General features: G+C 42.8%; 1 protein-coding gene across 3 annotated transcripts in view; it reads left to right on the plus strand.

Annotated features, from left to right (window-relative positions):
* PCNX2 (pecanex 2) overlaps positions 1–27,673 on the plus strand; it is a 305,450-nt gene that overhangs the window by 127,152 nt on the left and 150,625 nt on the right. For all 3 annotated transcript variants that reach the window (XM_032841083.1, XM_032841081.1, XM_032841082.1), the window contains exons 16-17: positions 22,532–22,641; positions 23,741–23,837. In XM_032841083.1, the coding sequence (XP_032696974.1) occupies positions 22,532–22,641; positions 23,741–23,837 (207 nt within the window). The remainder of the gene's footprint in view (positions 1–22,531; positions 22,642–23,740; positions 23,838–27,673) is intronic.

Genomic DNA, 27,673 nt, shown 5'->3' on the forward strand with positions numbered 1-27,673 from the left:
CCATATGTCTCTGGTTTATTTTTCTTGCTTTATTGCACTGGCCAAAATCTCTAGGGCAATGTGATTAGAACTGCTGGAATCAGATATTCAGTTATACTATTAGTGTAGAGAAATGCAACTGATTTCTGTGCAGTGACTTATATCATGCCATGTTGCTGAATTCTTGTATGAGTTCTACAATTTTGGGGTAGAATCTTTTGGGTTTCCACATAAAGTATCATGTCATCTGCAAAGAGTGGAACTTTGACATCTTCTTTGCCAATTTCAATGCCTTTTATATCTTTTTTTTTTTTTTTTTTTTTTTTTTTTTTTTGTCTGATTGCTGAAGCTAGGACTTCGAGTACTATGTTGAAGAACAGTGGTGAGAGTGGACATCCCTGTCATGTTCCTTACCTTAGGGGAAAAGCTCTCATTTTTTCTTCCCATTGATAATATTTGCTGTGAGTTTTTTATAGATGGCTTTTATGATATTGAGGTATGTTCCCTCTATCCCTATACTGTGGAGAGTTTTAATCAAGAAAGGATGCTGTATTTTGTTAAATGATTTTTGTGCATTTATTGAGAGGCTCATATAGTTCTTGTCTTTTCTTTTAGTAATGTCATGTATCATACTGATCAATTTATGAATGTTGAACCACCCTTGAACCCCAGGAATAAGTCACACTTGGTCATATTGATCAATTCTTTTAATGTAATGTTAGATCCTATTGGCTAATATTTTGGTGAGAATTTTGCTATCCATGTTCATCAGGGATAGTGGTCTGGAATTCTCCATTTTGGTTTGGTCTTTGTTTGGTTTTAGGATCAAGATAATGCTGGCCTTATAAAATGAGTTTGGAAGTTTTCCTTTCCCTTTTATTTTTTGAGACAGCTTCAGAAGAATAGGTATTTTTTAAGTTTTCTGGAAATCCCCTGTGAAGTCATCTGGCCCTGGACTCTTGTTTGTTGGGAGATTTTTTTGGTTACTGCTTCAATTTCCTTGCTGATTATGGGTCTTTTCAAGTTTTATATTTCTTCCTGTGTCAGTTTGGTGGTTTATAAGTTCTCAGGAATGCATCCATTTCTTCAAGATTGCCTAATTTGTTGGCATATAGTTGCTCATAATATCTTCTTATAATTGTTTGTATTTCCTTGGTATTTGTTGTGATCTTTCCTCTTTCATTCATGATTTTATTGTTTTGGGTCCTTTTTCTTTTCTTTTTGATAAGTCTGACTAGGGATTTATCAATCTTATTAATTCTTTCAAAGAACCAAGTTCTAGTTTCATTGATCTGTTGTACTGTTCTGGTTTCTATTTCATCGATTTCTGTTCTAATCTTCATGATGTCTCTACTCCTGCTTGGTTTAGCTTTTATTTGCTGTTCTTTCTCCAGCTCCTCTAGGTGTAAATTTAGCTTGTGTATTTGAGACTTTTCTAATTTTTTGAGAAAGGCTTGTGTGGCTATGTACTTCCTTCTTAGAATGGCCTTTGCTTAGAACCAAAGGTTTTGAACAGTTGTGTTTTCATTTTCATTTGTTTCAGTGAATTGTTTAAATTCTTCTGTAATTTCCTGGTTGACCAATTCATTCTTTGGTAGGATGCTCTTTAACCTCCAAGTGTTTGAGTTCCTTCCAAATTTCCTCTTGTGATTGTGTTCAAGTTTCAAAGCATGTGGTCTGAAAATATTGTAGATAATAATCCCAAATTTTGGTACTGGTTGAGACTTGATTTGTCACCCTGTATATGATCTGTTCTGGAGAATGTTCCATATGTACTCAAGAAGAATGTGAATTCTGTTGCTTTAGGATGGAATGATCTGTATATATTTGTGAAATCCATCTGTGTCATTCAAAGCCCTTGTTTCCTTGTTGATGTGCTTTGATGATCTGTCCACTGCTGTAAGTGGGATGTTGAAGTCCCCCACTATTATTGTATCATTGTCAATGTGTTTCTTTAATTTGGGTATTAATTGGTTTATATAATTGGCTGCTCCCAAGTTAGGAACATAAATATTTATAATTAGGGGATCTGGGTGGCTCAGTCATTACCCATCTGCCTTTGGCTCAGGTCATGTTCCCAGGCTCCTGGGATCAAACCCTGTGTCAGGCTCCCTGCTCAGTGGGAAGGCTACTGCTCCCTGTTCCACTCCCCCTGCTTGTGTTCCCTCTCTCACTGTCTATCTCTGTCAAATAAATAGATAAAATCTTTAAACATTATAATTGTTAGATCTTCTTGTTGGATAGACCCTTTAAGTATGATATAGTGTCCCTCTTTGTACCTTACTACAGTCTTTGGTTTAAAATATAATTTGTCTCATATGTGGATTGCTACCCCAGCTTTCTTTTGATGTCCATTGGCATGATAAATTGTTCTCCATCCCTTCACTTTGAATCTATAGTTGACTTTAGTTCTGTAATGAGTCTCTTATAGATAGCATATGGATGGGTCTTGCTTTTTTATAACATCTTATGCCCTGTGTCTTTTGATTGGAGCACTTAGCCCATTCAGAGTAATTACTGAAGGATATGAATTTAGTGCTATTGCATTACCTGTAAAGTCCCTGTTTCTATAGATAGCCTTTGTTTCTTTATGGTCTATGTTACTTTTGGTCTCTTTCTTCACTTATAAGAAATATTTCTTGAAGGGCTGGTTCAGTGGTCACAAATTCTTTAATTTCTGTCTTTAATTAATGTCTGTCCTGGAAGCTTTTTTATCTCTCCTTCCATTCTGAATGACAGTCTTGCTGGATAAAGTATTCTTGGCTGCATGTTTTTCTCATTTAGTACCCTGAATATATCATGCCAGCCCTTCTGGCCTGCCAGGCCTCTTTGGATAGATCTGCTGATAGACAAATAATTCTACCCCGTAGTTTAAGAACCTCCTGTCTTGAGCTGCTTTCAGGATTTTCTCTTTATCTCTGAAATTTGCAAGCTTCACTATTATATGTCAGGGTGTTCATCTATTTTTATTGATTTTTGAGAGGGGTCCTCTGTACTTATTGTACTTGAATGCCTGTTTCCTTCCCCAGATTAGGGAAGCTGTGATTTGCTCAAAAATACCTTCTGTCTCCCCTTCTTTTTTTCTTTTCTTTAGGGACTCCAATAATTCTAGTATTGTTTTGCTTTATGATAATGCCGACTTCTCAAAACCTTCTTTCAATGGTCCATTAGTTGTTTTTCTCCCTTTTCCTCAGCTTCCTTCCTTTCCATCAACTTGTCTTCTATGTCACTGACTCTTCTGACTCATTTACCCTAGCTTTTAGAGCATCCAATTTAAACTGCATCTCAGTTAAAGCATTTTTATTTTTGGCCTGATTAGATTTTATTTCTGCCAAAGGAGAGTCTCTGGTGCTTTTGTGCTTTTTTCCAAGTCCAGCTAGTAACTTTATAATTGTTATCCTGAATTCCGGCTTGGACATATTACTTATATCTATATCCATTAGATCTGTGGCAGAGAGTATTACCTCTGGTTCTTTCTTTTGTTGTGAATTCTTCCTTCTAGTCATTTTCCCAGAGATGAATGGATGAATGAGAGGACAAATTCAGAAATATCAACTGTGACCCAAGGAAAATACACACTAGTCAAATCTGAAGAGGTCAGAAACCAAAAACAAAAAAAACAAAAAAAAACCCCAAAAACGGAATATAAAAGGGGGCAGGGAGAGAATATAATCTCCCCAGTAGACAAAACGGGGTGATCCACTTGGTCCTGGATATATTTTGGTCTGTTTGTTAGAAGACACTAAATCCCAAAATAGTAAAGAAAACAAAACTTTATATATATATATATATATATATATATATATATATGCGCAAAAATAAAATTGAATATGGTGAAAGGAAGCCAAAAATGAACAATATATCTATAAAATGTACATGTAAAAAAATGAAAGTTAAAGATTTAAAAACAAAGAGTTAATAAAATAAGAAGCTAGTTGAAAAGGAAGAAAAGGAAAAAGAAAATGAAAATTTTAAAATGAAAGTTCTACAAATCATGAGAAAAAAATTGAATTCTATATACCATGATCTCCCAGTGCTGAAGTTTTGCAGTCCTGTGTGCTCTGTAAACTTGATGTTTGCCTGTTGTTCCAGGGATCTTCTGTGGGAGGGGCCTGCTCCACTGATTCTCAGGTGTCTTTGCCTAGAGTTCACCCCTTGCCAGGGGGCCAGGCTCAGTGCAAGCTGCTTCTGGTTGCTCTGTGTGGCTTTTGTTCCCTGAAGGTTTTTTGTGCCTCTTTAGAGGATGAAAATAAAAATAGCTGAGCCTGATCTCCTGGCCTGGAGTGAAAGATTGTGGTCTTCTCTCTTCAGTAAACCTTCAGGGATAATCCATCTTCCCTTTTGTGTGTGCCAAACTCTACAGACTCCTGTGGTGTGAGCCCTCAGTGATCTTCCCCAGGGGAAGACAGAGGGTTAACGAATTTCTGCCCTTTTGCAGGACCCCCACATGGAGAGTAGTCATCTGCATACCCATTTTTCTATTTCATGTCATTCTCCTTTTGTCTGAAGAACTTCCTTTAAGAAATCTTACAGTGCAAATCTATTGATAGTGAATTCTTTCAGATTTTGTCTGAAGCTTTCCTCATTTTGATTTCATTTTTTGAAGATACATTCATTGGTATAGAATTCTTCTTTTCCCCCTTCAATACTTTAAATATGTTTCCCATTTTCTTTTAGGTTGTATACTTTTTTTTAACCCAAAATCTGTTATTCTAATGTTTGTATCTCTGTTAGCAATGTTTCTTTTTTCTTTAGCCATCATCAAGATTTTCTAGTTTCTTTGGTTTTCAGCAGATTGACAGTGTGACTAAGTTTATGGTGTTTGTTCTTTATTTTACTTTAGGTTCCCTGAGCTGTTTTGATCTTTTTTTTTTTTTAATTGATTTTTCCAAATCCTCAGCCATTATCTCTTCAAATATGTCTTCTGCCTCATTCTGTTTTTTTTTTTTTTGTTTCTATTTGGGCCTCCAATTATATAGATTTTAGATGACTTAATATTGTTCTGTGTCTCCCCCCCCCCCACACTCTCTTTTTCTTTGGGTTTTCTTTTGAATAATTTTTATTGTCCTATCTGGAAGTTCATTAATTCTTTTCTCTACTGTGTCTACTCTGAGTTTAAGATCAGCAAAGGAATTTTTAAATATTTCATGGCATGCTTTTTTATCCCCAGCAGTTCCATTTGACTCCTATATATGGTTTCCATAAATATACCTGTAATTACTCATCTGTTTATATGTACTTACATTCATATTTATGAATATTGTCTACCAACTCCTAGGTCTTTAGCACATTAATCATAGTTATTTTGTAGTTGAGATTTTATAAATTGACTGGTATTTTCTTGTTGTTAGAATGTGAGCCATACTCTTGTTGATTTCTACATTGAAGTAGAGACACACTCTTCAATATTTTGTTTTGAGAATGAGAACGAGACCAACTTGAATTTTTCCTGAATTCGTATAGAATTCTTCCTTATCTTCTGAAGTTTCAGAGAAAAGCAATAGACTATGACTAGACTTGGTTCTCCTTTGCTGGGTTTTCTGGACATCATGCCCATTCTCACTTTTCATACTGAAGGCTTACAAATGGGAAAGGTTTCCTGCTCTTCTTTTTTGATTAATGACATTACTGATTTTATTTATATGATCTGGTATTAGTTTTTCATAGAATTTTGTTTTTGTTTGTCTTTCATTTCTCTCTTTCCTTTTTTTTTTAATGAGTTTTCTCTTCTGATATTTTTCCTTTGTTGTCTGGTACGGTTTCTAGAGTTTCTCAAGGCTAAAACAACAACAGCAACAAATATTTGTATTATGAACTAGAAACTACTAATTATTTTACATAGTTTATATAATCTACACAGCATCCCTGTGAGATGAGTACTGTTATTATCCTGATTTTATTGATGTTTGTAATGTGTGCGCATGTTGTTCCTTCTTCATAATTGCTTGTTTGCCTATAATGTGCTCGTATACTTTTTAATCTTTGGAATCAGATCCTCTCTGAAACATATTCTTGTTTTATTTTTTTGAGATAAATATGTTTTGGAAAGTATCTTTAAGTGGTTCCTTTAGAGAAATATCTCATTTGAAGTGTGCCTTTTGTTAGTCTTATGTTTTCTCTTTTCTTCATGTTTTCTTTGACAACCTACTATTGTCTTTATTCCATCCACAGACATGTTTTGCTTTTGGCCTCCTTGGGTTAAAATTAGTTTAGAACCAACACTTAAAATTTAAAAAAATACTTTTTTTAAAAAAATTTGAGACAGAGAGAGAGTGCAAGCAGGGAGGAGAGTCAGAGAGAGAAGGAGAAGCAGACACTCCGGTGAGCAGGGAGCCCCGATGTGGGGCTCAGTCCCAGGACCCTGAGATCACAACCTGAGACCAAAGGCAGCTGCTTAAACAGACTGAGCCACCCAGATGCCCCTAAAGCCAGCATTTAAAATTAGACCATTTGGGGGACACCTGGGTGGCTCAGTTGGTTAAGCCACTGCCTTCGGCTCAGGTCATGATCCCAGAGTCCTGGGATCAAATCCCGCATCAGGCTCCTTGCTCAGCGGGGAACCTGCTTCTTTCTCTGCCTCTGCCTGCCTCTCTGCCTACTTGTGCTCTCTCTCACTCTCTGAAAAATAAACAAATGTAATCTTTAAAAAAATTTAGGCCACTTGATATAAAAGTATGATTTCCTATTTAAGGAATTTGAAGCTCTGGCACCCCTGAGCCCACATTCCCACGTGGTAAAACCCCGCTGAAATGACAGAGTGAGTCATTGCTGCCCCACAGTCCCAGATCTCATCACACCCTGTCATCCTCTCTTAACACTGGACCCATATTTTGCATTTATTTCTCCTGTCTGCTTGGGTGGACATTAGATTTTGTGATCTCTGTCCTATAGCCAGGTAGGAATTGAGCCGATTTCTGTCAGAAAATTTTAAGGCTCCCTAAACAATGTTTCCAGAGGTACCTTAGGTCTAAAATATAGGAAGAGAAGAAAGCAAAGTGAAGTGTGTTCTAGGAACGTATGACCAGTTCAGATATAACTTCCTGTGTTCAAAGGTCCTGAGGATGGAGTTTCAGGTGGTGATATCAGAAAGTTTCGCCACAAGCAGTAGATGTGCTTGTAGAACACCTGGGCAATGCTCTTCTGTACTTCACGCTTTACTCCAACATGCCTGCCCACGAACTGGTCCAATGAAACTTGCTGCTTCCAAGACAGTGGGGGTCTGCAAATACGGCGAGTCCACAAATGTGCAAGTCCAAACGTCAGGTGGCCTCCCAGTCCCCTGGCTGACCTCAACTCCAGCTCTCCCACTTCTGGTGTAGGTGATGCCAGCAGGGGATGATCAAGGTCTTTTATGACTCACCTCCCCCAGTACACTACTCTCTCTCTCTCTCAGGTGGAAAGTAGGAGCTGGGGTCATGTGTCGACCCCCAAACCTTCCTTCAGTGTAGTCACCTCTAGAAGAAGAAGTCTGGAATAACTCCTTAGAGCACATGGCTTATGCACAGGTGCTTTCTCTGGTTCCTATTGTGGGTTTATGCTTCTCCCTTTTTGACGATTTTGTTGGACATTTCATGGGGGTGGGGTGGAGAGCTAGTTCCCTGTGTTTTTAATGCCATTTTGACCAGGACCCCCCACTTCTATACCCTTCTTTGCAGCCCTGATTAACAAACAGCATCAGATGTATGTGTAGCTTTGTTGGTTGTTGGAAATGGGAGCATGCAAGTTTCTGTAGGAAATGTAGGAGCTGAAAAGTTTGCATCCACTGCTGGCCAGCATATATTTATTTCTTCAGAAATCACTGGACCACATCCTATAAAGATACAGGAGAAGTCAGTTCAAAGATGATACACTGTGGATGATCAGAAAAGGGAAAATTAGTCAGAGAAGGTGGTCATTCAGCACAGTCTTCAAACATTTTGTCTTTGACCCAAGAACTTCCCTGTGAGAGTGTTCAGTCAAGCATGTGAACCATTTTCATCAGAGTTAGGAATGAATGAGCAGGGTAGGTGGACGGGGTGCTGAGGAAACTAACCTACTAACGGTGAATGAGAGAGGAGATTGGCTCTCTGGGCTGTTATCAAAGTTACTAAAAATATTGAATATAAGGCTCAAAATGCATGCTTTTGATCCAGTGGGCATGTTGTGTATCCTAAGAATCGTGGTTACATGAGGGGAACTTAGAGAATGTCATCTGCCGGAAGACAGCGAGCGCCGTAGATGAGCTCATGGCGCCAGTGGAGATGGAAACAAAAGCATTAAAACATCCCACCGGTTGACTTTGTCTCATGCCTCATGCTTCTGGGCAGGTAGGCCTCCTGTGATAGAGAAAAATACCCCATTGGTCATAGACTCATGGTTGAACCTACGGAAGACAGAATAATCTCCCGCCCTCAGGACGCTCTCTGTGAAGGAACAGCTCATGGGATTCCTGAGATTAATTTCTAAAGGGGAAGTTGTAGGCCGTGAAAAACCCATTTCATTTGGCAAGTGCTGAAGCCTCATTATTTCCAGTTCAAATATTATCCAACGTAATGTACCCTCCTGGGATTGTCAAATGACGTTTTTCCTGCAAAATTCTTGGAAGCTTTCAGAAACTAGTGAAGAATCTGGCACTCAGAAAATCAGAAGTTTTTTGAGTTTTTACCTCGTCGTGATTCATTTGTTACCATTCCTTCACCTTCTCTTGATTTTTTCACATCAGACATTGCCGGCTGATCACAGCATTGCTCTCACTGAGGTCCGTCCGGCCGCAGGCTGCCCAGATAGTGCAAGGGACCAAAACTGGCCGAGGAGATTAAATCCATTTACCTTCCTGGGCTGAGACTTTTTATTTGTTTCCTTTTTTGTTGGTGGCAGAAAGTTACGGCCAAGTAACTGTTGGGTCACAGTACATGGACTGCATTTTGCAAGCACACGGCTAGCTGTGTGATGGGGATGAGTCCTCCAAACTCCGAGGCTTCCTTAGGTGTGGAAACAGGTGGAACTGGGCTCCTTTGGAAGGTTGATTTCATCTCAGAGAGGTATCGACTTCCCTTGCTGGGCATGGAACAAGCATCCCTTTGAGGAATCATATGATCTGCTGTTGGGGAATCTTAAATGTTCTATCTCTACAGCATTCTGAAAAGTGCTTTTGATAAAAATAGAGCGATTTGCATTTCTCCCTTCTTATTTGTAAGTCTTGAGTGTTCTGATGGCCGCAGATGACTCTCCACTTTAAAACAAAGCACCTGTTAAACGCTGTGAATTGAAAGAACGTGGTTCGCAAATTGGCAAGGGAGTCGTTCAGAAAAAAAAGTTCACCCATTTTCAGTCTAACACACTTACCCAAAGCTGTGATTCCACTTCTTGTTTAACGATGCTTTTGTTTATGCCTTTTATGCTTACTCCTTGCTTTGCTGGAATTCATCCCCCACCCCCCTTATCTCTGCTACACTATAGTGCATTGTGGAGCCCCTGTGAATGGTTTCAGCCTGTCACTTGCCTTCCCAAGCTCTGTTTCTTTATAGGGGTCTTGCTGTATATTTATGTCCTTGATTTTTATTATTCTCATTTGATAGAATGAGATTGAGGGAGTGTGAGTTAATTTCGCTTTCTGGAATATTAATTAGGAGAAAAATTTGATTCCTTCTTTAATTTCATATTCTCTTTGAATCATCCAACATGGTAGCAAATAACAGACATGGTCTCTTCGTTGACTTAAATATTTGACAGTGATATACAGAAACAACCAGAATGTTGGCTCCCCAGAGAAATGGCTCAGTAGTTAATTAGCTGGGTTTTCTGTATGTCTAGATAAACCAGTATTTCTGTTTGGGGTTTTTTTTTTTCCTTTTATCGCTTACAAAGAGATTCTATTTTTATTGATGGCATGGGGACCCAGAGGTTGAGACTCATTGTTATAATTTAATGTTTTCTAACATCATTAACAATTGCTTGTGAGAGAGGTTTTGCTGTATTTTTCTAGGTACCACAGGGTTGCAGCTAAAACAATGGCATTTCCTCTGTTTTCAGGATTTAAAAGGTACTTATAGATGTAAAACAAAGTTTTAATTTTGAAATGGACCTTAGCTATCCTCTACTCCAGCCCCTTCATTTTATTATTTAATATGAGAAAATGTGGGTCCAGCGAGAGATCAAGTTTCTCACTCAATATCACACATCCCAGCTCCCAGATCTTGTATCTTTTTGGCTTACTTCTGTTCCATCCTCTCCAACACATTTGAAGTGTAAATATATTTTCTAGCCCAAAGAACAGTTCGCAGGCATATAAGATACCTTGCAGGTCTATGGGACTTTAATTTTTGAAATAATTTCCCAAGCGTTTTCTCATTTGCCCTTTATTATAGCTCTATGTAATACACGAGGAAGATAATAGCATTTCTATGCTCCAGCCATGAATGTGAAGCACAGAGTGCTTAAGTTATTTGCCTGGGGGCACATGGCTAATTCACATTGTTTTTTCAATTGTAAAATGGATTAGAAATGCCTACCCTCATATGAATGTTGTCAGAAGTAAATGAAATTAAATTGATAATGTATATAAAATACCTAGCTCAAGTGTTCTCATTAAATGGTGTGGTGGGCAGAATTCTAAAATTGCTTCAAGACTTCTGCCCCCTGGTGTGCCACTTCTGGATAATTTCCAGCCCCCGAGTGTAGGCGGGACCTGTGAGTATGATGGGATGTGATTAGGTTACATTACATTAGGTTACAACTCGGGCAAAGTTGGAGGGATTTCGCCAATGTAAGTAAGGCCCCCTAATCAGTTGACTAAACACACATTCCTTAAAAGAGGATCTAGAGGTCAGAGCCAGAAGAAGCCAGGGGGGCCTCCTCTGCTGGCTTTGAAGAAGTGAACAGCCATGCTGAGAACTGCTTCTGGAAAGGGCCACACGTAAAGGACCTGAGATTGGCCTCTCGGAGCTAAAGGGAGCCCAGCCCATAGCCCGCAAGAGAACGAGGACATTGGCCGTATAGCTGCAAGGAACTGAGTTCTGCCAACCACGAGCGACCTTGGAAGTAGACCCCAAGTGTCAGGTAAGATAGCAACCTGGCCAGCACTGTGATTTCAGCCTTGGGAGACCAGCCATGCTGTGTGCAGACTCCTGACTGCTGGACACTATGAGAGCACACGTTTGTGTTGTGGAAGCCACAAAGTTTGTGGTCATTTGTTACACTATAATAGGAAACTACAGCAGATGCTGTTATTAGCATTACTAGTTGATGGTGATGATGATGATGATGGACATAATGACACTGTTAATAGCAAGAAGTTTGAAAATGAAATCCAAGTTTTAATTTGCTTTTATTATTCTGGATTTAAGATTATACTTTTTTGCTTAGAATCTTGTCACTCCTAGCAGCCAGTGAGTGGGAATTACCAGTCTTTTGGCTGTCTGAACAACTGGTAAGGCATTAATTCTTGTGGGGAAGAAGGGAGAATAAATGTGTATGAGGTAGGCAGCCAGTGTTTTCTGTCATACTCCCTAGGAAGTTGAAAAGGTATGATTGGTCTGTAAACCCAGTTAAGGCTGGATTGTCATGATCTTCAAACTTGGATAGGTTGACGTTGACAGTGGTAGTTGACCCTGATTGGGGGTAAACAGGAAGAAGAATAATGATAGCTCAGTTGTTGGAAATGGAACTGCAATTGTTGAGTGAAGATGTGGACTCAGGTTTTGGCAGTAGACACAGTATGAAATCGTCAAATCCAGGAAATGTAGTGACATCAATATCGGTAGGATTCGGTGACTGTCCAGTTTGGAGTGCTAGGGAGAGGGGCGGGCACCTGTGCATGGAACAGAAAATGCGAGGCCCGGAGCTGGAGGCATGCCCACCCAGTAGACATGGAAGTCTGTACCTTTCTCAGCCATGCCAGGAGGAGTATATTTTTCTCTCTTCCAAAGGCCTGTGGACGATACTGTCCTTTCAGTGTTCACTCAGTATTCATTGCTTCTGTATGTAACCAGTTCTCTGCGGAAAATCAGTTCTATGTCACAATAACACCTAGTTAAATATAAGCCGCTGTTTCCTCCTGTTTAAAAGGAGCAACACTTACCTTTCAAGTGAACCAAGAACTGAATGGGATAATACATGCCAAGTGTCCAGTCCAGCCCTTGCTCAATACACAGGAACCGTGACTGTGATTTTTACTGTTGCTGTGTACATTCCAGCATTCCTGCCTTGACCGTGAGGCCCTCACAATCACAGACTGTGGTTTACATAGGCTTTGTAGATCATATGCAAAGTCACTGTCTGTTACATAGAAGGAGTTCTGAAAGCATTTGGAATGAATCCAGGTAACAGAGAAGAAAGCTATGAGAAGGAAAGTAAATGTCAATATTTTTCAAAAATATACATATTTGCATGTGTGTATGTGCGTGTGTTTATTTATCTAGGTTGATATGGACACGTTTGCATGAATGGCACCTATCCGTCCATCTCGATAGCTCATGATCTCATTTTTCCCTAGTGAGTATTCCTTAAACTATTTTCCTGAATCATAAACATATGACATTTTTCACCAAAATGAAACAGAATGCAAGATAAGAAAACTCTTCTTTCAGTAAACCACAAAGTCTGATTTGTCACACTTCTTCATAGGTTCATTCATTTATTTACTGAACACACAGTGATTATTGACTATGAGTTAGACTCAGTGGGAGGCTGGGGGCGGGGAGAGGGCACAGAGTGCTGGAGATCTAGAGGAACAGCAACAAAGGCTGCTGTGAGGTGAGCTCTGGGTAAGGGAGGGGGAGCCCTGATGTGCCCCTTGAGTGCTCAGGAGCGCCTGTCTGATGGTCGCCTGTGAGCCATACACGGAGGATGAACAGGGCACACGTACAGGACTGGGAGGCATATCTGATCTTACGAATTTCTGGAACATTAGGTGTCCAGAGTTCCTTCTCCTACAAGATGAGATTCTTGTCAAAAACAGTTGGAGAATCAGGACTTATATCAGAGTTAGAGCGATATGATCTAATTCTTATTTTAGGATGCATGAAAGCCTGGATCTTGGAACTGCCCCCATGTTTAATGGGCTAAGAAAATCCATTCATTTTTTTTCCTTAAAAAAGAAAGTGTGTGAACCTGATATGAAGGGCTTAGCCAAGTGAAAATTTGGCCTGTGGTCTGTTTGCATTCATTTCATAACCAAACCCTCAATCTTCTAAGTTCCCTCGTAGAGATGTCTGACATGCCCGAGAAAAAAAAAAATGTTGAAACTCAGAGTCTCTTCAGAGAGAAGCTGAACTTCCCTATGCATTTCATCAAAAGAATTCCCAAATGCATGTGAAATCTACCATAGAATTGTAGGACGATTAGACAGTTTTATTTCTACCTCGTAAAAATATTTCAAAACCTGTGGGAGTTTTATGAAGCCGGCTCTCATCAGTCCGTATCACTCCCAATCCAGGGGCCCTGGAGACACATCTCCAAGCAATTAGGGATGTTAATTTTGAGACAAACTGTCACATGGTCTATACTTCATTATCAGTGAGTGATTGTTTAAAACCTTATCTCCCTCCAAATCTTCATATATATATTTTATATATATAAAAATTTATCATAAAGATATATGTAGGGCATAATATAAATAGGGTATAATATGTATTTTACATATAAATTTATGTATGTATAAAGATTTATGTCATATAAAGATATACCTTTATTATACTCACAGATAATATCTTTATGTAATATAATAACAATAATTATATAATAATACATAATATCTTTATGTAATATAAATCTCTCTCTCTCTCTCTCTATATATATATATAGTGTCCATGTACATGTGTGTGTTTGTGTCTGTGAGTATAATAAATAAAGGGCATATATAAAATTCAAAATTAATATGTATATGTTTAAAATAGAGAAGTTTACTGATAAAAATCCATTAGGAATCTGAGTCAGTACTTTGCCTCTTCTGTCCTGGTTCTCTTCATGGAGATGAAACTGTACTAACCTTATAGATAAAATACACAGTGAATTTTAATTTTTAATTAATTTTTAATTTTCTTTCAAAAGCCCTCTTCAGGTCCATTGCTCTCTTCCTCAAATGTCAGTATTCCTCTATCCCCTAAATAAAGATTAAAATAAAAACATCCCTAAGTGTATTTCTTTTCTTACTGTATCTCTGACTTGACAAGCTCAGCTCCTTCTAGAAGTGTGGCTGGGATGGCTCCCAGTGCCATGGAAAGCTGCTCTCTGTCCTGCTGTTGGTCTTCCTCAGGGTAGGGCAGTCCTGCCTGTGAGACTGGGCAGAAAGAGAAGCAGGGGGTGGCAATTAGCAAGGGGACAGCCTGGACAGCAATCAGAAATTGAAGAGGAAGGAATAAAACAATGGGACAAAGCCAGTTTATCTTGTTGCCCCCCCCCCATTAATTTTATAAAATAATTCTGGATAATTTCTTCTTTTACTCACATTATTTATTAGTTTTGTGTGTGTGTGTGTGTGTGTGTGTGTGTGTGTGTGTGTGATAGACTGTGGAGCTGTTAGACAGTAATCTGTTCTATGCAAGAAAAGCATAAGGAAAGCTTCACCAAGCTTCTTTTCCTTCCTTCCTTCCCTTCTAGGCGTGCTTCGGTCTTTGCTCTCCAAAGAAAGATCTGTGCTTTCACGTAAGGTGTGATAAGGAAATGCTAATGTCTCCCTAGTTGTAACTTTGTGTATCCGTGTCAGGAAGTCCTTCCTTACAGCACGTGCGGTTCCACCGCTGATGGAGAAGCATATGCCCTCTCGTTTGACCTTCAGTCAGTGGCACTCAGCTGCCTCTCTTCCCAGTGCAGAGAATTATGGGACGATAAACCCTAAAGGTCCTTTCTCTTCCAGGTATTTCCTCCAAGCTTAACCATTTCCCATTCTTCTATGTCTTCCTGTAATCTTCCCCATGCTTTTGGAGGTGTACCTTTAGCATGACACCCAGCAGTACCCCGCGGTGGCATACCCAGGCCCCTGGAAACATCGCACTCTCGTGACTTGTGGCACATTCGCCAGGTTTGATCCTTGTCGCCTTTTGCATCCCAGCTCCTTTCTTGGTCCTCCAGGAGGCTGCCCTGGAGCTCCTCCCAGGTCACTGTGCTGGGCTCTTGCTCTGCTGTGTTACAGCAAGCCCTCCACTAGGCAGTTGCCTCAGGACATGTCCAGCGTTGTAGAATGGGGGATTCCTACATGAATGACACAGCCTGCAAAGCCAGGAACTTTTAATTTAGTGATCGTACAAAAAGCACCAACCTTTTTTTATGGAAGGTGGTGAGATAGGCACGTATTTTGCACAATGACCTGCAGAGACATTTAGGGTAGCGGAGTATACACAGCACTGAACTGGGGGCTTCATCCCCATCTGGCCACCTTGGGCAAGTCTTTTCCCTTCTTCCTGTCTTCTTACTTGATCGATAATTTGAATGGGTGAGTCTTGCTCAGCTATGAGATCTCCTCTAAAGCTAAAATAATCTTTCTGGAAGATGGCTTGGTTTTGCAAATTCTGATACCACACATGAAAGAATAACTGATTTTCATATCCAAGTAGCCAAGTACGTATATGTATCCAGCGAGAGTGAGAGAGAGAGAGTGAGGAATGTGTATCTATGTATCTATATTTATATCTGGATCTGTTGAAAATGAGAGCAAGGTTACGAACTTGGACTTGAGGCTGTTCCCAGGAGAGAGCTGAGGGAGACCCAGGCGGTCTGCCTTTCTGCAATCTGTTAAGTTCAGGTAAGCCCAGGTTCTAAGATTCAGTCGTGTGATGAGCTGAGGTTGGGCTGCGAAACGTGCAGAGCTGTGCCTGGAATATGGACTCCTGACCGTATTTCATCTGACCCTTATTCTGGGAAGGATGTGGATGCCCTTCTGGCATCTCTCTCCTTCATCACCATCTCCTGGTAGAGGAAATATTCATTCCTTCTGTCCTGCCCTCTTGGCCACACTGCTGTCTGTTCGGGTCAGACAGGTTATCCTGAAGCTATTAGTTATGCTTAAAATAAACCACATGTATGGAGGAGTGAATACAGACATCTGCCACCAGAAGCTTAAAATAATAGGTGAGAGTTACCTGTCCGTTCAGAGAGTGCAGCCTGGGATACTCACGCTGCATCTTGGTGAGGTCCCATTTGCATCTTGTGGAAGGGTTTCTCTTTCCTTATTTTCTCTCTGGGCTCTAGACACAGGATAAAAGGGATCAACAAAAATCACTGTTCTTTTCGCCTTGTGGAGAAGGACTAAATGTCAGTCTTAATTTTTTCAGGAAATGTGGTTTTATTGCAGGTCTTAGTCCTCTCATGTATCTGCCGTGGTCTGAATGTTTGTGTTCCTCCAAAATTCATTAGTTGAAATCCTGGAGTTCAAGGTGATGGTACTAGGAGGTGGGGGGTGTGGGAGGTGCTTAGGTCATGAGCCCTCATGAATGGGACTGATGATCTTATCAAGGAAGCTCGAGAAACTCCCCCAGCCCTTCCATGGTATAAGGACACAGCAAGAAGAAGCCAGCTCTGAGGGGAAAGTAGGTCTTAGCCAGACACCACATGTGCTGGTATCTCCATCTTGGACATCCCAGCCTCAAGAACGCTGAGTGGTACATTTCTGTTCTTTACGAGCCTGATATTTTGTTATAGCAGCCCAATCGGACAGAGAGTAACCAAGTAAAGATTATAGTAATAGCAGAGCATTTTATACTGGCTACACTAAGTACTTTACACATAGTATTTCATACAATATTTACAGTAACCCTAGGGGGTGTGCACTACATAGTTCTCTTAGATGAGGAAACCCAGGCTTTGTGGCTTGCCCAGTGTCTTAGTGCAAAAAATCAGCAGAGTCGGGACAACAGACACCATTCTTACCTACCACTGCTCGCTGCACAAGTTGGACTTGTAGACACTTAAAAAGATCCATACTGTTCCCCTTCTTAGGTGTGCATTATATAGTAAGGAAGTAACAGTTGCATTGGCTCCATCCATATTTATTAAATGCCTTTTGGGGTGGGGGGGCCTGCGCAAGGTGCTCGGAACACCCTGGGATAAGGCAAGCGGATCTCTGCTGTCAGTGGGCTGGGCCCAGTGGAGGGATCAGATGTTGATCAAATAGTCACTTACACCGATACGTAATCACAGACTGAGACAAATGCCGGGAAGTAGAAGGAACGGGGACATCACTCACCTCCTACTTCACTGTTTCTGACTTGATATTTTTACCTTTCGCTGGCTTTTCTACCAGTGGCCATCTCAGTGGGTAAGCAGGGAGGGTCCCTCAGTACTGACCTTTCATGTCTGCTTTGGAGGGATTTAGTTAAGTCAAGAATAAATGAGGGAAGATTAGGTCAGTGTACTGGGTGGGCAAAGTAGGCAAACTTGATTGTTTAGATAGATTTGGTCCAGATTTAATTGATTGTCTGTGGGGACCATCCATCGTGGGTTCTCCTTCTTTTCCAGTCGGTAAGAAAGTGACTCCAACACGCAGCTCTGCGGTGGGCAAGGCTGTTTCAGATCTCATTGGGTCATTACAACAATACTTCAAGAAAGGTGCCACCGTTACTTCACACAAGAGGAACGGAGGCATGGAGAAGGGACGGACCTTCCACAGAATCATTTCTTCCAGGAACTGATGAGCCTAGAATCGCTTTCTGCCTCTGCTTGTGCCCTTGACCTTTTCTCTGCTCCATGCAGTGACAGTTATTTCTGTAGTCACAGTCACTAAATCCATTTCAGCGTGATTCTGCCCCCTCCCAGCATTTGCATATTTATGGGCTGCGTATGAAAGGAAAGCCTCTACCGTTACAAAATTGTGAATTAAATATACAGCATAGGAAAAGATGGAGGAGTTAACGGAGGGAAGTAAAATTTTGCAGAGTTTTTCCTTTTGGAAAACTTTTTGTGTTTGTTTTTGTAACAGCCCAATCTGAAGCCCTAGATGGGTGTCCAGAGCAGGGAGCGGAGGAGCATACGGGAGGAGGGAGGAGGGCGTGTCTGTCTACACACAGGGGCCCAAAGAGCCGTGAGCTTGGCCTGTCTAGAAGGCCCTAGAGGGGAAGGACCACACGCTCCTGATTGCTTCTGTGCCATTGAAAGCCCCTCCCTTGACTCACGTGAGCCTCTGCTTCTTGCTCCGGGAGTGCCTAGTGGCCCCTACACACCCTCACATGGATCGTCATACTGACGTGCTCTCCTCCTCCCCGTCCCTGTGTCTGTCCTCCTGACAAGTGCGTACATTGGTGCCTGCCACAGAGCAAAGGGCCAGTGCATGTGTCACAAATGGACTCTTAAGAAAGAACAAAGCTGTTAAACTTAAGAATAACTTTTCTGTCATTGGAGCCGCTGTTTGAAGCGAAAGATGAGTTCGAAGGTCGCCTTTCCTCCGAGTCTAATTATGTCAGTGGCACTTCACTGCCTGGTCCACATTTGATCTAAGCTACTTAATTTCTTCACCCTTTTTTCTTGCTGAAAATTCTTTTCCACATAGGTCACAGAGAAGGGACCGATGTAATCATGAAAACTGACCCCTCGCAGTCAGTCACTCACGGACACATGGACGTCCTGACATTTGCACCAAGTACAGGGGAAAGACAGATGCAAGCTGGCCCCTCGGGAGGCTGTTCTAAGCACAACTGTGGCCAGCGGCTGTCAGATGAGGGACCAAGTCCTACCCATGCCCACAGCTAGCAGAAGTGAAATATCTTAAGTGTTGAAGAGTTTAAAGGTATATTTTTGATGCGCGGAGGAGGGCTCCAGTCTGTCTGGGAAGAGATTCTTACCCTGGGTACTGAAGCATGGGTAGGAGTTCACCAGGGAGAGGGGAATGGAGCAGGGCGAGAGCACAAGAGTCCTTTGTGCGGATGGAGCCGTGTGTGAAGGCAGCGGGGAGGAAGCAGCGTATCTTTATGGATTTGCTGCTGTGCAGGTTGTAAACCTGAGGAATGAGGCTGGGACTTCGGGCAAGGGTCAGGCCCTGACTGGCTTAGGTAGCTTCCTGTGGAGTAGATGTATTTTAGTAGGCAATGAGGAATCCTTGAGAAGATACTGTGTGAAAGGCAGTAACGTGATTCATATGCTTTTTAGGTGAGGAGGACTGTTCCTTTGCCACGTAGAGGACACGTTGGTGGGGGGGTCTGCGGAGTTGGGGAGCAACGTGGAGATGCAGTCAGTCCTCCTGCTAAGAAGCTGTTAGCAGTAGAACTGGGAAGAGAGAGGCTGTGGAGGCCCGACCCAGTGGGATGCAATGAACGAAGAGAGGGCTGGACCAGGGCAAAAGGATGCAATGGTGACACATGGGGACCAGCTGATGGGGGCCTTGGGGAGGAAACATCTCGGGAGAGCCAGCTTTCCAGCTCAGAGCACTGGGTGTCAGTCACCAAGTAGGGGCTGCATTGGACTCTCTGGCGTCAAAAACATTAGGAAATGGCCTGGGGTACAGAAGAGTCCCCTTGCAGCCACTCTTGAGTTGTATTGTGTCCCTTTCTAAAGAAAAGGAAAGTAACCCGGTCCTCAGTGATGGTGAGTAACTTAGCCAAGGTCACACAGCCCATCTGTGGTGGGACTCGGGTTCGAATCCAGGTCGGCCCAGCTCAAAGACCACCCTGCGAAGAGGTGCTGCCCCCACAGGGAGGTGCCCCACATGAAGGAAGCCAAAGGGTCCCTTGCAAGGCCTGGCTGCCACTGACAGAGGGATACAGATAGTCAGGTGGCTTGCCAGGGTAAATGGGGGAAGTGGGCCTTTTTTACTTTTTAAAGACATCAGCAAGGGGCTGCCTGGTGGCTCAGTGGGTTAAGCCTCTGCCTTCGCCTCGGGTCATGGTCTCAGGGTCCTGGGATCGAGCCCCGCATCAGGCTCTCTGCTCAGCGGGGAGCCTGCTTCCTCCTCTCTCTCTCTCTGCCTGCCTCTCTGGGTACTTGTGATCTCTGTCTGTCAAATAAATAAATAAAATCTTGAAAAAAAAATGAAGACGTCAGCAAAAGCATTTCTATAGGCAGGACAGAAGGAACCAGTGCAAAGAGAGGATTCCACTTCCTCCGACGAGGAGAGGTCAGGGAGTAAGAGGACTTTGTGGGCGTGAGTGTAGGGCCGGCTTGAGGACCGAGGCAGGGCCCCTCTCCCTTGGACACGGGAAGCCAGCACTTTGTGGAGGGAAACTTGGACAGGAGCAGAGAGGATGGGAGGGTGGGATTTCCTGGCACAGTGGTGGGGAAGGCATCTGCAGTCACAAAAGCTGCTGTGATGTGGCACCTTCAGGACGCTGGGAAAGTTAGAGCAGCACGCTAGGACTTGGGGTGCCAGGCGGAGGCCCCTTGCTCCAGGGGCGTGTACGGAGCCGGTTAGTGTGGCCTCCCCCGGCCCCGCGGCCTGCTCCATAGTTGGTCTCATTTTCCTTCCAGATGCTGCCCTCCCAGGCTGCTAGACCCTCGCCCTGGGGGAGATAAAGAAATGCATTTTAATTTCTGCAGATGTGAGGCCCTTGAAAACAAAACCGCTCCCTCTGCCAAGGTGACACTTGCTTTTCCAGCATATGTTAGCAGTCACAAATAGAAAACCCGCTAGGGTGGTTCGTCCATTCGCATATTTCATTTTAAGCCTCGTGAACATTCCCTGCGTCTCTGATGAAACACCTGGTGAGTTAAAGGATCAAAACCTTCAGAGAAAAGCCTCGCAGTCCTGTCCGAGATTCAGCTCTCAGAAGGCACCGGTAGATTCTGTTGATGGTCACGGAAAGGCTGCACATATCGCAGGTTTCTGTGTGTAGGAAACCATGTTGGTGTTGGAGGGCGTGCCAAGTATGGGTGGACGATTGCGGGGTCCTGGGCCTCCCCCCACCCCCGGACTGCTCACAGTGGGGACACGTACTGCCAGCCCTTTTCTCCCTTCCACTCCAAGCACAGTGTGTTGATCTCTGGCGTCTGTGCTGCTATCATGTTAAGCTCTTTTCATTTCAAATGGTTTTTCTCTTTCTTTAGGGACTGTCTAATTTGGACCGAGTTTCTTCAGTCCCCATTTGATCTCTAATGCAGCGTTTATGTGTCTTATAACTTTTAAACCATTGATTCAATAAACACTAGGAAACACAATTCTTATCATTATCATTATAATGAATTCAGGGGAGGCAACACATGTTTAATGTTACATCTTATAAATCCTAAACTTAATTTCAGAAAAGAGTAATTAAAAATATTCTCCGGAAAGATTAATTAAATAGACTCATAAATATGTACAATTAGTTTGTGATGCCCCTACCCCTGTGCTATCCTGTGTCAAAGTCAGTGTTTGTAAGACAAGGGAGACAAGAGCAAAAATGAACTGTTGGGACCTCAGCAAGATAAAAATCCCTTTGCATAGCAGAGGAGACAGTCAACAAAATCAAAAGACAATCCACAGAATGGGAGAAGATATTTGCAAATGTCTTATCAGAAAAAGGTCTAGTATCCAAAATCTATAAAGAACTTCTCAAACTCAACACCCAGGAAACAAAGAACCCAGTGAAGAATTGGGCAGAAGACATGAACAGAGATTTCTCCAAAGACATATAAATGGCCAACAGACCCATGAAAAAGTGCTCAACATCACTCAGCATCAGGGAAATGCAAATCACAACTGTAATGAGATGCCACCTCACACCTGGCAGAATGGGTAAAATTAACAACTCAAGAAATGACAGATGTTGGCAAGGATGCGGAGAAAGGGGAACCCTCCCACACTGTTGGTGGGAACACAGGCTGGTGCAGCCACTCTGGAAAGCAGTACGGAGGTTCCTCAGAAAGTTGAAAATAGAGCTACCCTATGACCCAGCAATCACACTACTGGGTATTTACTCCAAAGGTACAAATGTAGTGACCCAAAGGGGCACCCTTACCCCAGTGTTTATAGCAGCAATGTCAACAATCGCCAAACAGTGGAAGGAGCCCAGAGGTCCATCGACTGATCCATAGATAAGGAAGATGTATTGTATATACACAATGGAATATCACTGAACCAGCAAAAGGGATGAAATCTTATGTTTGCGACAATGTGGGTGGCACTGGTGGGTAGTATGCTGAGTGCAGTAAGTTAGAGAATGACAAATGCCGTACGATTTCACTCGTATGTGGAATTTAAGAAACAAAACAGAGGGTTGTAGGGGGAAGAAGGGAAAAATAAAAAAGATGAAATCAGAGAGGGAGACAAACCATAAGAGACTTTTAACTATAAGAAACAAACAGGGTTGCTGGAGGGGGGGGGGAGGGGGACGGGGTAACTGGGCACATGATGTCATGAGCACTGGGTGTTACATGTAGCTACAAATCACTGACCTCTGCATCTGAAATTAATAACATACTCTATGTTAATTAATTGAACTTAAATAAAATAACATTTAAAATGTAAAAAAAGCAATGTTTGTGCATGTATAGGCAAGGTTTCCGTGCGATACAGCATATCAGGTGCTGGTATGTCCATTGGCAGGAGTCACCACAGCACACCACGTGCGTCTGGGGGGAACTTGGGGCTGCACACTCAGTGTTTCACAGGTGGTGACCCTGACGTTTTGCACCGCCATTTGCAATGACCTGGTATCTGATGTCTTTTCCCCAGGAGCCGTGGAGCACACAGCACATCCCAGCGCTGTTCTCAGCCTTCTGTGGCCTCTTGGTTGCACTTTCCTACCATCTGAGCAGGCAGAGCAGTGACCCCTCTGTACTCCTGTGAGTAACACGCACACAGCCAGGCCCAGGTCCCACCACCCCGCCTTGTCACGGAGTGGGGAGTTGGACTCTCGCTGCTCACCTAGCCAGCCACCAGGGAGGGTAGGAGAAAGGCAGCCTGGACCCAACACTGAGGAAAATCAGGGGTCAACTTCCAGCACACATGTGCCCTTTGCTCTGCTGCTTTTGGAGTAAAATGCACAGGGCCGGGAGTAGAGGCTGCTAGACTTCCCCTTGGATGAACTGTGTGGGCAGCTCCCACCTCGACAAGGGTCCTTTTGGGGTCCCTTAAGCAGCATCACCAGGTGATTTTTTTGAGGACCTGACCCTGGTATCTCTGAAAGGTTTGTGTCTCATTCTGTTGCTTCTGGTTCCCAACATGGTGGGGCTATCTCGGTTCAAAGTGAAGTTGGCGCCTACATTTCAAAGGTATTTAATAACCATCTTCGGTCACTTCAAATACACTTTCCTATCTTTCCTTTAATCTTGTCTTTTGAATCTTTGAGAAATACGCCCTTTGGAAGTGGAAATGCTTCATGGGAGACGAGAGTTTCCAATATCAACCTGTCGATTGTGATCAGATAATCAATCATCTCGTGTAATTTTTCCCAACCTAGGGAATATTTGGATGGCCCTAGCTCTTTGCGGGCCAGAGAAAACCAGCATTTTACGCTGCCCACGTGCAGCAAAATAAAAGGCACAGAAAATGGACAAAAGTTAAATATGGTTTGCACAGTTTTTCCTCTCAAATATTTTTGCTGAAGTGTTGCATTTTGCTGCCATTTTTTTTTTTTTTTTTTTTGTGAGGCTGAAGGCTGGTGGGCTGATGAAACAGAGAGTCTCTGTGAGCTTAGCTGCTGGCAGTCAGGGTACCCATACCCCAGACTTGACTCTCACGAGGAGGGAATCTGAGAATCCAAACGGGATATTTGTGATGACTTGACCTGTACCTCTTTTCCTTTATTATGAATTGGTTAAAGGAGAGAGCCCCCGCTGTTGTCATTTGGGAGTGGAAGGTGTCAGGAGAGGCGGTTTACTCAAACATTGTAATACCCACGTACTTTGAATATGTAACAGCTGTGCGTTTGCTCCTTTTCAGGTCCTTTATTCCCTGTAAATTGCTTCCTAAATTTTTACACCCGAGCCTGGAAGAGCTGGCCGCGGACCCTCTCCCCAAGAAGATGCAGGAGTCTGTGGTGAGATACTTGTGTTGTATGACACATGTAAGGGTTTTGCTCAAGGTGGCATGGAGTCTTGTGGGCAAAGCTCAGGTCCTCAGTAGGGCTCCCCCAGCCAGGAAGGAGTCACCAGTGCGGGAAGAGGGGCCTTGTCTTGGTTTGCAGCCCACACGACACGGGGACCATGGAGCTGCCTGGAGGGTGTGGCCCCTTCTCCAGCCTCTGGGAGGCCGATGGCTGTGCCTGCTGCGGGCTCTCCCTGGGTCCTCAGTGGATGGAGGTTGCTTGGCTGCTCCAGTGAAACAAGGTCACTCCACTCCGCCCCCTGCTGGCAGCAAGCGGCAGGCCAGTGTGTACCAGTCTGAGCTGTTCAGAGAAACCTTCCACCAAGCTTGTTCTTGATGTGCTCCTGGCAGCCCGTCCACCTTTCTGGCCTCAGCCTGAAGCTGAGCTCCCCGTACTCTGCCCACGTTCAAGTATGACCTTTGCACAGCCTTCGTTAGGAGCCCTTGAGTTTTAAGACTTAACATCTGGGATGTGGGAGATGGGAGCCGTGACACTGGTTGAAGCCCACTAAGGGAAAAGGAAAGAGTAAAAGAAGGAAGAAGGAACAGAACACAAAGACTGTTAGAAGAAGGTTGCTCTTTGTCCACCAGGACAATGGCTTGGGGCGGTTTCAGAAGGCCTTGGAGCAGGGGTTGCCTCTTTGGTATCAACTCCCAAGCATTATTCTTTTGAAAAGTAAGTGCTCCTTGATGATGTACCCTCCCAGTCATGTGCGTGTTGAGCTTGCAGAGAACGGACTGCTGTCTCGCAGGCATGCTTGTCCTGCGTTTTTATTAGGAAGAGCAGACCAACAGAACAGCAGTTAATGACCCAAGGATCGCACGCTCCTCCATCCTGGAACGGCCTCTCTGTCCGGCTTGGTCTCCACGGTGCCAGCATCCAACACGTACTACATCGCATTGAATTTAGACAAGTTAAACTGCAGTCCGCAATTTTAAGACAATGTGCAGGACTCAGTCAACATGATAATAGTGTAAAAAATTCAGACTCCGCTGCCGGTGCCTTTGAATGCGGCTGGAGGGGAAGCGGGAGGTTGAAGGGCCTTTTTTGCCACCACCAAGGAACCAAAGGGAGGTCGCTATGAATAAGGGCGTGGATCATGAATTTTAAAAGTAGCAGTGTGTTTGCAAAGCAGGGCAGTAGGTGAACCTTTGGGGCTGATGGGATGGCCGCTAAAAAGGGTGGAAAACATTTGACATTGAAGCACAGATAGCACCAGCAACCCGATCTCTAAAGTTGACGCCCTGAGACTTGACAAGGTCAAGCTGACACTCCTGGGTCAGTTTCTCTAAAAGCTAGGGAATGGCCTGATGTCAACACGAAAGTTCTCCCATGGAAGTCTGAGAAAAACTGTTCTCCCCAGATGTTCCTTGATTTCATGAATGATGAAGATGCTTTCTGATTTATTGCATTGAAAAATGATGTATGAATAGCGATGAAATCGACCAGCAATTTGCTTGGCAGGTGCTGCCGGCGCTTCATTAGGATGAGTCGCTGTGGTGGGCGAGGCGTTGCCTTAGTGAGTTTTCATCACGTGGACACGCTTTGTGTAATGCAGAGCACACAGCTGGTGGGGGATCTGATGTGATGTGGGTGTTCTTTGCGCTGCAAAGTCTTCTGGTCTAATAGTAATATTTTAACAGGACTGCGAGATTCAGCTTTTAGAGTTTGGTGCAGAAAACCTTTTGTGCTCAGTACGATTACAAGGTTTCCCTTCTTGTCTCTGATTTTCTTTCTCTCTCTCTTTTTTCTGAAAGTTCTTAAAGGACTCATACTGCGTATGTGTGGCCCCTAACGAGCCTCCTTAGGTCAGGTTTCCAGCCCTTCCTCCTGTTCCAATGCATTCGGCCTGCAGCGGGGCCTGGGAACCTGCATGTTTACGAGACTGTCCCCACAGACTGAGCTTCGAGGAACCACGATCTAGAAATAGAGGTGCCCAGCACTCCATCCGTGGGCCTATACATGCCCATATGTGCAATGCCAGCTACGCACTCAGTTCATTACCAACATGCTGTTAACAGCAATGTCAACTTTCCACTCCTGGCTCAGTTTCCCCTTATCCCCTGGCCTTAGGAGCCTGGTCTTCCTGTTTCTGTCCTCACCCATCCTCACCAGTCTCTACTCTCTTCACCCATTCGTCTATGTTACTTCCGTTGTATCTTTTTCTCAGCTCCTAGAAACAAAAAATAGAACAACAAAAGAAACAGCCTCATTTTTAGCTATACAATTCAAACAGCTTCTTGTTAATCATTGGTTGAATCATCTGGGTTTTCCGGGGGCCATGCTGTCTAGATCTGCTGCATTGTGCAGTGTGGGACCAAGGCTTCTTCAGCTTCTTTTTAGGGTGAGAACATGAAGTACTACATAAGATGTCACAATGGATTTAAAATGTTCAATGTGCCAAGCGCCAGTTGATTAGTTAAACATGTCTAGAATTACCAATAAAATAGGGAACCAAAACATTAACGTTATTGAATATTATTTTGGAAGTTCTGGCTCGTGTTAAGTCCTAAAAGAAAAAAAATGTAGATTACGTTATTGTATACATGTGGAATGCACAGAAAAGTTTATTAAAATCAATTATGATCAATATGAGAATTCACTAATACCCTTAGAGACAAGGAAATTTAGAAAAGCAAGAGCATTCTAACACATCAGAAATAACCTTAGGAAATATAATGAAAATATGATCCTACTGACAATGGAAACAAAACATATGAATTGATAATAGGAATGATTTTAACAAGTAGTGTCAGAAATGAAGGAAACCACCGCAGCTTATTAAAATGTAAATGAAGTTCCCAATAAGCGGTGATATATAGACATAACTGGATTTGGGGTAGAAAGGTTGAGATTTATTAAATGACAATTCTTTCTAATAAATTTATAGGTTTAATATCATTCAAAACAGTTCCAGAGGAATTATTTTCACAATTTCGGGAAATTATTCTAAGGTTCATTTAGAAGAATAGCCATTAATAATAGTTTTTTAAAAAAAATCTGAAAAAGAAGAATAAGAAAGAGGAACTTAGCACTTGGGGATTTAAAGATTGAGTAATCAGAAAAAAAAAAAAATATGAGACACATCCAAGACCACAGAATGGGATTAGTGAACCAGTAAAACACAGAAAGGAGACCAATTATTAATACAAATGTATTATGTGAAAATTAAATGTCATAATCAAGAATGGATTAATCAATGTATGGTGTCGAGGTCATTGTTAACAGTGGGAGGGAGAAATGAATTCTATGTGCCCATCTGTCACCGGACACCAATGTAAGTTAGAAAGACAAAGATCAAATGAGACTTTTCCATCTCTGATTCTATGGCAAACTGAATTATTATAACCAAACTCTCTCCTGATTAAAACTGAAAATTCTGAATAAAATACAAAAAAAAAGTCCTTAGGTGTGAGAAAAAACTGACAAAAGGATAAGGAATTATTAAGTCAAAGTTTAAGTGAACAGGGGAACCAGGAGGAAGCAGAGCAGGAAGCTTCTTTTGCCTCAAGGTCGTGTGCCCAGAAGGGAGGTCCCTGAGCCTCAGTTGTCAGCCCTCAAGCTGCGGGGGAAGGGGGGTTAAGAAACCAAAGCCCAAGGCTGCCAAAGCGGGTGCACGATGGGAGACACCGTGTGCTCATGGGGCTGGATCCCTGAAGCGCCCACCCTCGGAGGGATGATGACCCCGAAGAAATCCCTCCGGTTCCCAGAGCCAGGAGAATGCAAGCAGACGGACCTGGGTGTGGAGCAGAACAATGGAGCCTTGGAGGTGTTGTGATCTGCCTGGG

The sequence above is a fragment of the Lontra canadensis genome, unplaced genomic scaffold (genome assembly GCF_010015895.1).
Source record: "Lontra canadensis isolate GAN:19392208 unplaced genomic scaffold, GSC_riverotter_1.0 scaffold120, whole genome shotgun sequence".
NCBI lineage: Eukaryota > Metazoa > Chordata > Mammalia > Carnivora > Mustelidae > Lontra > Lontra canadensis.